General features: G+C 42.6%; 1 protein-coding gene across 2 annotated transcripts in view; it reads left to right on the top strand.

Moving 5' to 3' along the window:
• The window catches only part of LOC106582065 (zinc finger MYM-type protein 2), a 33,922-nt gene that overhangs the window by 5,049 nt on the left and 16,556 nt on the right, over positions 1-12,317 (top strand). For both annotated transcript variants that reach the window (XR_014382051.1, XM_082967101.1), the window contains exons 2-5: positions 9,490-10,281; positions 10,420-10,708; positions 10,796-10,958; positions 11,297-11,509. Coding sequence is in view for 1 of the 2 variants with exons in the window: in XM_082967101.1 (XP_082823227.1) it covers positions 9,510-10,281; positions 10,420-10,708; positions 10,796-10,958; positions 11,297-11,509 (1,437 nt within the window). In the remaining variant the exon portion in view is untranslated. The remainder of the gene's footprint in view (positions 1-9,489; positions 10,282-10,419; positions 10,709-10,795; positions 10,959-11,296; positions 11,510-12,317) is intronic.

The raw sequence follows: 12,317 nt of genomic DNA, 5'->3' as shown, positions 1-12,317 counted from the left end.
AAGGCTGTTTGGTCTAAAGTGGAGCAGTCCTACCCTCACATCACACCCATTGACTGTGCTGCTCATGCATTGAATCTGCTCCTCATGGACATCATGGCACTGAAAACAATGGATACACTCTATAAGAGAGCCAAGGAAATGGTTAGGTATGTGAAGGGTCATCAAGTTATCACAGCAATCCACCTCACCAAGCAAAGTGAGAAGAATAAGAGCACCACATTGAAGCTCCCCAGCAACACCCGTTGGGATGGTGTTGTCATCATGTTTGACAGTCTCCTGGAGGGGAAGGAGTCTCCAAGAAATGGCCATATCACAGTTTGCTGATATGGACAGCCCCATCAAGAGGATCCTCCTTGAGGATGAATTTTGGGGGAGAGTGGTAAGCGGCCTGAAACCTATAGCAGTAGCCATTGCACTGATTGAGGGAGACAATGCCATCCTGTCTGATGTTCAGACTCTACTTGCAGATGTAAGAGAAGAAATCTGTACTCCCTGCCCACTTCACTGTTGCTCCAAGCAGAGGAAACTGCAGTTCTGAAACGCATGAAGACTTTTGCCTGAAGCCCATACATGCCGCAGCGTACATGTTGGACCCCAATTATGCTGGTAAGAGCATCCTGTCTGGTGTAGAGATCAACAAGGCCTATGGTGTCATCACTACCGTGTCTCACCACCTTGGCCTGGATGAGGGCAAGGTTCTTGGCAGTCTGGCGAAGTACACTTCCAAGCAAGGGTTTTCAGTCGTGCCAACATATCTCATCAGCCACCTGGTGGAAGGGACTTTGTGGATCTGAGGCTCTTTACCCTGTTGCCTCCATCATCCTCCAAATCCCACCAACATCAGCCGCCTCAGAGCGCAACTGGTCCTTGTTTGGGAACACATACCAAAGCACGCAACCGGCTGACCAATACAAGGCTTGAAATATTGGTGGCCATCCGGGCAAATTTGAGGTTTTTTGAGCCTGACAACGAGCCATCCTCAAGGTTGAAAAGTGACAATGAAGATGAGGCCTCAAGAGTCTGATGCTCAAGAGGTGGACATTGAGGAGGTCCAGGGAGAAGACCTGGAAGCCTGAGAGGAAGACGGAGAAACTAAAGCTTTGCTTATCATTTTGCAGATGCATGTTGAAACTGTGTTTTTGGAGATGCGATGGATCATTGGGGATCATTCAATATTCCCTTTTGTTGTTCAGTGAAATCATCCCATTTGAAGAGTCAACTCATCCCATTTGAACAGTCAACTAATTTACTTAAAGTTAAATTCGTAACTAAATTGTTTTTCTTTTGGAAGGATTTAATCATTTGCAATTTATGGGTCGGCAGGTAGCCTAGTGGTTAGAGCATTGGGCCAGTAGCCTAAAGGTTGCTACATCGAATCCCTGAGCTGACATGGTAAAAATATGTTCTTCTGCCCCTGAACAAGGCAGTTAACCCTAATCCACTGTTCCCTGGTAGGCCTTCATTGTAAATAAGAATTTGTTCTTAACTGACTTGCCTAGTTAAAAAAAGGTTAAATTGTCTACTTATGATAAGTTGAAAGGTCTCCGTATATGGTAAATGCATCCAATGCAAAAACATCTACATTTAAATGGTAATAATATTAATTCCCATATTCCCGTTAATTCCCACGGACAGTTTCCTCCACCTGAATATTCCCCAAAATGTGCAACCCAAAGCTCCAACCCCCCCCCACCCACCCCCCGAATTTGATTAATTAACACAGCTGATATTCAGAGGTAGCAATATAGGTAATGTTTTTTTGCATTTGATCCATTTACCGTATCATATTGAGACAAATATAGACCTTTTACCTTATAAGTAAACATAATTGCACATTACTAAATCCTTCCAATAGAAATAAAACAATTTATGTATTTAACTTACATTAAATAAGTTGACTTTTCACATGATTTCACTGAACAACAAAAGAAAGGGAATATTGAATGCTCCCAATGATCCATCGCATCTCCCCAAAAAAAAACATTTTCAACATACAGCTGTAAAATGATAGTCTAGAAACTAAAGCATTGGTTATCATTTTACAGATGTATGTTGAAAATGTTTTTTGGGAGATACGATGGATAATTTCAGTGCCATGTCCTTGAGGAGCAGATTCAATGTATGAGCAGCACAGCCAATGGGTGTGATGTGAGGGTAGGACTCCTCCACTTTAGACCAAGCAGCCTTCATGTTCGCAGCATTGTCTGTCACCAGTGCAAATACCTTCTGTGGTCCAAGGTTATTGATGACTGCCTTCAGCTCATCTGCAATGTGGAAACCGGTGTGTCTGTTTCTCTGTAGAGTACTGGTGGAGATGATGTAGTTAATTATTCCTTGCCCACGAACATTCGACCACCCATCAGAGATGATTGCGATACAGTCTGCTTTCTCTATGATTTGCGTGACCTTCACTTGAACTCTGCATCCAGCAAATGAGTACATAAAGCATGTCTGTTTGGAGGGGTGTATGCTGGGCGAAGAACATTCAGAAATCTCTACCAATACACATTGCCTGTGAGCATCAGAGGTGAACCAGTTGTATACACAGCTTGAGCAAGACATTCATCAGCATTTCTGACTACATTCCTCCATTGAGTAAAAAAAACAACTTCTGATTCAAGGAGGACCATGAGCTGTTGCTATCGATGAGGTGTCCAATTCATCATTTTCACCTCAAATAGAAGTAAAGGGACTTTTGTCAGAGGTTGCTTGTTGTGAGCGCTGAGGGAACTTTATGCACTTGGCAAGATGATTCTGCACCTTTGTTGGATTCTCCACATATGATTTGGCGCAGTATTTGCAAATGTACACAGCTTTTCCTTCTACATTAGCTGCAGTGAAATGTCTCCACATATCAGATAGTGGCCTTATCCTGTAAAGATTAGGAAAAAAATGAGTAAAAAACTAATACAAATCCTTGTGCAGTTAAATTAAACAACTCCTTTGTAAGATAAATGTTTTCAAATGAAACATGTATGGCAACAGGTGAAATAACACTGTTAGCAGGCTCAAGCAAGCTAAAACCTACATGGTAGCAAAAACCAACTAGCAGAAATTGTTAAGTTAGAATTGATTTAAACACACTTTGATGTAGGCTACTAACAAAAAAAATTATGTATGTCATAAAATATATTCACCCCACCCAGTATTGTAATCAAAACTTTCCAGAAAGCATGTAGTCCTTGGCTCAGCCAGTGTAGTAGTGTGGGCTCAATAGCATCTCAGTAGTGCGCAAGCTCTTGAGAATCAGCTGTACATGAGATGGAAGAATGCACTGTGCATGCAGAGGGTTGCAATTCCATTGAATTGGGGATAGTTTAACCAAAATATGCCACAAGACCTAGAATTGCCTTGTGTATCCCACAAAAAAGGTTCACTGTTATAAGCTAACTTTTTGATGAATTTAAGCAAAATTCCCGGGCTTAACTTCCCATGGAAATTTACTGGAAATTTTCCAACCCTTTGCAACTCTAGGTGTGACCACCATTTGCCTCAGGCAGTGCGGCACATCTCCTTGGCATAAAGTTGATTGTGTCCTGTCGAATGTTGTCCTAATCCTCTTCAATGGCTGTACGAAGTTGCTGGATATTGGCGGGAACTGGAACACGCTGTTGTACATGTCGATCAAGAGCATCCCAAACATGCTCAATGGGTGACATGTCTGGTGAGAATGCAGGCCATGGAAGAACTGGCACATTTTCAGCTTCCAGGAATTGTGTACATATCCTTGCGACATGGTCGCTGTGCATTATCTTGCTGAAACATGAGGTGATGGAGGCAGATGAATTGCAGGACAATGGGCCTTAGGATCTCGTCATGGTATCTCTGTGCATTCAAATTGCCATTGATGAAATGCAATTGTTTTTGTCTGTTGCTTATGCCGGCCCATACCATAACCCCACAGCTACCATAGGGCTCTCTGTTCACAATGTTGACATCAGCAAACCGCTCGCTCATTCTTCGCCATTAACAAGTGGTCTGCTTTTGTGAGTCCGGTTGGAAGGATATCTGTAGTGTTGTGTGACAAAACTGCTAATTTTTGTGACCAGTTATTGTTCCCAGTACAATATGCGCCTGTGTAATGATCATGCTATTTAATCAGCTTCTTGATATGCCACACCTGTCAGGTGGATGGATTATCTTGGCAAAGGAGAAATGCTCACCAACAGGGAGGTTAACAAATTCGTGTACAAAATTTAGGTAAGCTTTTGTGCATATGGGACTAGTGATGCACCGATATGACGTTTTTGGACGAATCCGCTATTTGTCTTACAAAAAACGATACCGATTGGTTTTTAGTATTTTTCTTTTTTTGTATTTTTTATATTAGTATTTTTTTGTATTTTAGTTAATTATTATTTTTATTTATTTTTTGTATTTTTTAATATATATATATATATATATATATATATATATATATATATATATATATATATATATATATATATATATATATATATATATATATATATTATATATATTATATTATATATATATTATATATATATTATATATATATATTATATATATATATTATATATTATATATATATATATTATATATATATATTATATATTATATATATATATTATATATTATATATATATTTTTTTTTTTTGCGACCTTTTAATCATTCTAGTACAGTTACATAGTTAACACACACACGGACGCAGCGGTCTAAGGCACTGCATCTCAGTGCAAGAGGCGTCACTACAGTCCCTGGTTTGAATCCAGACTGTATCACATCCGGCCTTGATTGGGAGTCCCATAGGGCGGCGCACAATTGGCCCGGGGTAGGCCATCATTGTAAATAAGAATTTGTTCTTAACTGACTTGCCTAGTTAAATAAAGGTTACACACTACACTGACCAAAATGTTATTTTGTTGTCATTTACGTATGTTCCCATTACCAGTAAAACCTAATCAAAACCTATTTCTTTCACTTACTTGCGCCGCTGTTTTGTTGTTCAGTCGTTTCATTCTCAACCAGAATTTCTATGAAACGCCGTTTGCATCTTTGCTATGGAACGCCGTTCGGGTCTTTTCGTGTCAAATAAGCTTGTTGACCAGTCAGGTTCTGAATATGACTGCACTTCACATAATTTAACTCGTACATTCATTTTTACGTAGTTATTACACATTGATTACATTCACTCATATTTCATATGTCACAACGATTCATCGATACAAAGTTGTCTCGCGCACCTACAGTGCTGGTCATTTAAAAAAAGCTAGCTATCTCATGGATGCGAACAATGTTCTTCCCCCAAAAACATAGCAACATGACATCTGTTTCAGTAGCTATAGTTAGCTAGCTAACTATATAGCTAGGTGTCATCTAAAATAACCCTAATTTATAAGACAGTTCTTATTTGGTTATTGGTGGTTGGGCCCATCTGTGAAGCTAGCCACAATAGTGGACTTTGCGGTTAGCTTTCAAAATAAAAGCATGACATAATTCTATTTGTATACATTTGCATCACTGTCAATTACATACTTTTTACATTTTGTAGGAAAACTGCACATTCCACTTGTACCTAGTCCCTATTGTGGCTAGCTTCATAACCCGGTCTGGTCGAACCTCACTAACCAGATGACGCTAGCTGGCTGCTTATAACGTTTGCTTTGGGCAACAGAGTTTAGTAGCTGGCTAGCTATTTATTTTCCTGAACCGAAGTTCAATTTCAATAGGCGAACAAGAAGTGGCAACGTAGCTAATACTTACAAGGATTCCTAAATCATTGCTAAGAATAATGAAAATGACTGCAGTTTCTACTGGCCATTGTTTTCAGGCTGATTGTATTGGTGCCAACTAGGTACCAAGCTAAAGCTAGCTACCGCAGACGTTGTGCTCAAACAAATTATGCTTTATTACCAACGCGGTATTGTAAACACATTGTTCGTGGCCGGTGTTTGCTTGTTTGCAGACGCTTTGACAGTGCTACTGTATTTTTTTTGGAGACGCAAAGACCCAAACGGCATTCCATAGTATGTATGTCGTGAAGCTAATAGCAGTGACGCTATTACTGTGTAACTCCAGTAGGGCAACATCTGAAAAATAGCGCACTTGGTAGTGTGTGTACCGGTGCCCGACCAGTCGGCGAAGGCCAACATCACCCACGACAGAACGGTTGATTGTCAAGGGCAATGAATTCCATTATCTTGGCTTTAATGGATTTCTCCTTTTCAGTTGTCTCGCTGATATTTTCTTACTCTTTCAAATGACTGCTCGACTTGTTGACTACACGATCCACACAGCAGACTTTGTGGGCTATGTTAGGAATGCTGTGTTGCACGTGTTCGTCAATTTTACGTGGCGTCATTACTAGAGGTCGACCGATTAATCTGAATGGCCGATTTTAATTAGGGCCGATTTCAAGTTTTCATAACAATCGGTAATCGGTATTTTTGGCCACCGATTTGCCGAATATTTTTTTTTATATATATATTTTTTTTATTTTGTATTATTTTTATATATATATATATATATATATTTTTACACCTTTTATTTAACTAGGCAAGTCAGATTAAGAACACATTCTTATTTACAATGACGGCCTAAGAAACGGGGGTTAACTGCCTTGTTCAGGGGGGATTTGTTTTTGCAACCTTCGGTTACCAGTCCAACGCTCTAACCACCTGCCTTACATTGCACTCCACAAGATTTAACAGGCTGACTACCTGTTACGCGAGGGCAGCAAGAAGCAAAGGTAAGTTGCTAGCTAGCATTGGACTTATAAAAACTATCAATCTTAACATAATCACTAGTTAACTACACATGGTTGATGATATTACTAGTTTATCTAACGTGTCCTGCGTTGCATATAATCGATGCGGTGCCTGTTAATTTTCATTGAATCACAGCCTACTTCGACAAACGGGTGTTGATTTAACAAGCGCATTTGCGAAAAAAGTACTGTCGTTGCACCAATGTACCTAACCATAAACATCAATGCCTAACAGGAATATTTAGACTTAGCCACCCGTTAGATAAAATACGGAACAGTTCCGTATGTCACTGAAAGAAAAAAAAACTTTTGATTTTGAGATGATAGTTTCCAGATTCGACCATATTAATGACCTAAGGCTCGTATTACTGTGTGTTAATTATATTATAATTAAGTCTATGATTTGATAGAGCAGTCTGACTGAGCGGTGGTAGGCAGCAGCAGGCTCGTAAGCATTCAAACAGCACTTCGCTGTGCTTCAAGCATTGCGATGTTTATGACTTCAACCTGGGTGGGTATAATTTGTGGATCGTTCCAACAGGAATCTATTCCAAAAACTTCGTAAATAACAAGGTTTCCAAAAAACAACGCTTACAAAGTTGTATAGCGGCAGAATAAGATACCGGGTAGAGAGTGGTCTATTTCATAGCGTTTTTCACTCATCACGTTTATTCCGAAAAATGTCTGTCCTCGTCTGTTTGCCTATGGACAAACATTAAGAATAAGCTACGTGGTGAGTTGATGCCTATTCGGCAGCTAGTTAGCTAGGTTTGTATGCGTTGCTACTTTGTATGCGTTGTTGGTTGGCAACCTTTTACTTTAGGTTTTTTGGAACAGATTCCTGTTGGAACGTTTCACCCCTTCAAGCCTATCAACTCCCAAGATTAGGCTGGTGTAACCGATGTGAAATGGCTAGCTAGTTAGCCGGGTGCACGCTAATAGCGTTTCAAACGTCACTCGCTCTGAGACTTGGAGTAGTTGTTTCCCTTCCTCTGCATGGGTAACACTGCTTTGAGGGTGGCTGTTGTCGATGTGTTCCTGGTTTGAGCCCAGGCAGGAGCGAGGAGAAGCTATACTGTTACACTGGCAATACTAAAGTGCTTATAAGAACATCCAATAGTCAAAGGTATATAAAATACAAATCGTATAGAGAGAAATGGTCCTATAATAACTACAACCTAAAACTTCTTACCTGGGAATATTGAAGACTCATGTTAAAAGGAACCACCAGCTTTCATATGTTCCCATGTTCTGACCAAGGCACTTAAACATTAGCTTTCTTACATGGCACATATTGCACTTTTACTTTCTTCTCCAACACTTTGTTTTTGCATTATTTAAACCAAATTGAACATGTTTAATTATTTATTTGAGGCTAAATTGATTTTATTGATGTATTATATTAAGTTAAAATAAGTGTTCATTCAGTATTGTTGTAATTGTCATTATTACAACAACAAAAAATAATAATAATCTGCCGATTAATCGGCATCGGGTTTTTTGGCCCTCCAATAATCGGCATCGGTGTTGAAAAATCATAATGGGTCGACCTCTAGTCATTACGTCATGTACCTACGTTATATAGGTGTGCACATCAGCTTTTACATCGGTTTTGCACATTAGCGTTAAACTAGACATCAGCCGATACCGATGGTAGCATTTTTAGCTAATATCGTCCGATTCCTATATGTTCACCTATATATTGTGATTCCCTATATGGAACATTTCTGGAATCTTTTATTTCAGCTCATGAAACATGGGACCAACACTTTACATGTTGCATTTATGTTGTTGTTCGATATGTTGTCATAACAGTGGTCTTTGGGGTGGTGTCCATCGCGCTCATGAAAGGCTCTGCAAAATTGACCGTTTGTCTCTGTGGCAACTGCAATCCGTTGTAGTCTACGATCGTGTTTGGTATAGTGGACTGGATTAAACATGGACCCAAACTGGAGAATGAGCATGGCCAGGTAGTGCTGCATCTTGGCTTCCATTTGGTGCCTACTGCCTAGTACTGAATGTTAGCCTGATGTCTACCTTCATAGAACAACCAACCCCATGGTAGTCTCCTGGTCACTATGGCAACCAAGGTGTTGCATCACTTGGCAACAGAGATGGTAGAGGTGGACGAAGGGGGAGGAGAGGAGACAGAGGATAGATCTGTGACACTGTTTGTAGGGGGAGGTAGAGGTTTGAATGAGAGGAGAACCTGGACAGAAGGAGTAGAAGGAGACCAAAAGGGGTAGGGGGGACAAGAGAAGAGGGAAAGGATGAGAGAGAAAATATGCAGATATCAGTATTCTTGCAGGATAGTGGCTCCCCTGGACAGTCAGTGGTATTGCAGGCATTTTTATGCTCCAGATTCAGCCAACGAGATTCACATGTAATCCAATCAATGTCTCCTGAACACACAGGTGCTTTCCAAATGTACCAAGGCATGCACAACATTTCAAATATGTTTTACAATTCCCAGGGAAGTCTCTGAGGAGCCACATCAAGGTGAGATGATCTTGAAATGTGCACAGGCCTGCATAGAATTTGTATTTCTGGAAAGAAATCAGTCTCCTAACTGGCATTTAACTGAACTCATTAATGACTCTGTAGGGAATCAACCTGCTAGCTTAGACAGTGGTTGGCTGTATTCCTATTTCATCACATACACACAGCTATACCTGGGATACCTGCACTTGACATGCTTTGCACTTAACATGCTTATGGTAAGTTTTACCTAATAATCTGTGCTGTGTTTGTGTGGGTGCAGGTGCAGCCGCAGCCTAAACGATGGATGGGGAATCGGAGGCCAAACCTCAAGTAGAGGAGGAGAACACAGCCCCAGATAAGGAACCCATGGACACAGACACCACTCACTCAGAGCAAACTACACCCCCCACGAGAACCCAGGGTCCTGTCACCAAGGCAATAGAGGAACCCTCCAGGGTTATAGAGAACAATGACGATGATGATGTGGTGCTGGTGGAAGAGGCCCTGTCTCCCTCTTTCCAAGCTGCTTCCACCCCCACAGACTGCACTGAGCCCCACCCCTCTGAAACAGAAACCACAGCAATGATAAACACGACAACACCCACAGCCCCCGCCAAGATCCCCAGTCCACCCGCCACCTATTCTGCAGCACCCACAGAGCCCATCGTCATTGACGATGAGGAGGATCCCGGGCACAGAGGCTTTTCCTCACAAGCCACAGCCGGAGGCCCTTCTTCAGATAGCGAAGGCATACTGAGCAGCACAGAGCCCGATTCTGAGATCAAGATTGCCAGTGTCACAACGCTAGGGCCCTCTGTTGCCACGGCAGCTACAGCAGCCGAGCCAATGGCGGAAGGGGACATGAACCTGGTGATCACCAGTGTGACGTCACTGCAGGGCGGGGTGGAGAATGGCTTGCAGATCAGCAGCACATTCAGTCTGAATCCTGAGGCCCAGAGCTCCATCAGCAGCAACAGGCTCCCGACCACCTTCAACCCTGGCCGGGTTAGCAACACCTCCACCACTAGCCAGCCTGTACAGAACGGAGACACGGTGACCCACCAGACGCCTGGTAATAAACACATGATTTTCACACGAATGTGCTGAATCATTCTGTGCTGGCTTATTTTTCTTCTTTTCACATTGCAGCCATGTTAAGTCATTTCTTCAGGTGTGCTAATGTTTTGTTCTTGTTTTCTTCCTGCCACAGATTCGTGGATCTCCCAGTCAGCCTCGTTCCCGCGAAACCAGAAACGGACGGGGGTGGACTCTACATCACCAGCCGTATCCCTGCCCAAACCACCCGGCCCCTCCCCCTCCGGCTCCCAGAACCCCCCTCGCACTGTCAAGGTGACCTGCGCCAATTGTAAGAAGCCTCTGAAGAAAGGCCAGACGGCTTACCAGCGGAAAGGTTCCACGCACCTTTTCTGTTCCACCACCTGCCTCTCTTCCTTCTCACACAAACCCACCCCTAAGAAGAGCTGCACCATGTGCAAAAAGTAAGAAGGAAGTGTTGTTTTTTTGTGTCGCTATATCTAATTTGCTACATTATTTCTAATGTGTGTGTGCATTACCCTGTCTTCCAGGGACATCACTACCATGAAGGGAACCATCGTGGCCCAGGTGGACTCCAGTGAGTCGTTCCAGGAGTTCTGCAGTACAGGCTGTCTGGGAGCCTACGAGAATAAACAGAACCCACCCAAGTCCTCCCTTAAAACTAAGTGCACTGTCTGCAGCAAGCTCACTGAGGTTAGTCACAATTGTGGGTAGGGGTCGATTAGGGACTGAGTATATATGAGATGCGTTCCAATCACTCTCCCTCCAACATTGCTGCTGACGGCACAGTTTCTCATCCGCTCTGTCTGTCCAAGCCTTGAGCCTGGTGACCATGGTTACTGCATGGGAAACAGTTGGCATCAAAATGAAGCGTGGCTCCCATCTCACAATAGAGTATTTATAAACAACCCCAAAAACACCAGCTAGAATCTCTCACAGATCTTACCACTTGCAGAGTATTCATTCACTATGATTGATTCATAACAATATGTGGTCAAAAAAGTTATTTCTATTGGCTTTCTTCATTACAGATCCGCCATGAGGTGAGTTTCAAGACGGTCACCCATAAGATCTGCAGCGATGCCTGTTTCAACCGTTACCGCATGGCCAACGGGCTCATTGTGAACTGCTGTGAGCAGTGTGGTGAATACCTGCCCAGCCGCGCCACCGCCAACCACTTCCTCATCATCGATGGCAAGCAGAAACGCTTCTGCTGCCAGAACTGTATCAGTGACTACAAGCAGGTAACAACCACTCAGAACTGTATCAGGGGCTACAAGCAGGTAACAACCACTCAGAACTGTATCAGGGGCTACAAGCAGCTAACAACCACTCAGAACTGTATCAGGGGCTACAAGCAGGTAACAACCACTCAGAACTGTATCAGGGGCTACAAGCAGCTAACAACCACTCAGAACTGTATCAGGGGCTACAAGCAGGTAACAACCACTCAGAACTGTATCAGGGGCTACAAGCAGGTAACAACCACTCAGAACTGTATCAGGGGCTACAAGCAGGTAACAACCACTCAGAACTGTATCAGGGGCTACAAGCAGGTAACAACCACTCAGAACTGTATCAGGGGCTACAAGCAGGTAACAACCACTCAGAACTGTATCAGGGGCTACAAGCAGCTAACAACCACTCAGAACTGTATCAGGGGCTACAAGCAGGTAACAACCACTCAGAACTGTATCAGGGGCTACAAGCAGGTAACAACCACTCAGAACTGTATCAGGGGCTACAAGCAGCTAACAACCACTCAGAACTGTATCAGGGGCTACAAGCAGGTAACAACCACTCAGAACTGTATCAGGGGCTACAAGCAGGTAACAACCACTCAGAACTGTATCAGGGGCTACAAGCAGGTAACAACCACTCAGAACTGTATCAGGGGCTACAAGCAGGTAACAACCACTCAGAACTGTATCAGGGGCTACAAGCAGCTAACAACCACTCAGAACTGTATCAGGGGCTACAAGCAGGTAACAACCACTCAGAACTGTATCAGGGGCTACAAGCAGGTAACAACCACTCAGAACTGTATCAGGG

Source organism: Salmo salar, chromosome 21, assembly GCF_965601325.2.
Source record: "Salmo salar chromosome 21, fSalSal1, whole genome shotgun sequence".
Taxonomy (NCBI): domain Eukaryota; kingdom Metazoa; phylum Chordata; class Actinopteri; order Salmoniformes; family Salmonidae; genus Salmo; species Salmo salar.
This window is presented reverse-complemented; position numbering and strand designations above follow the sequence as displayed.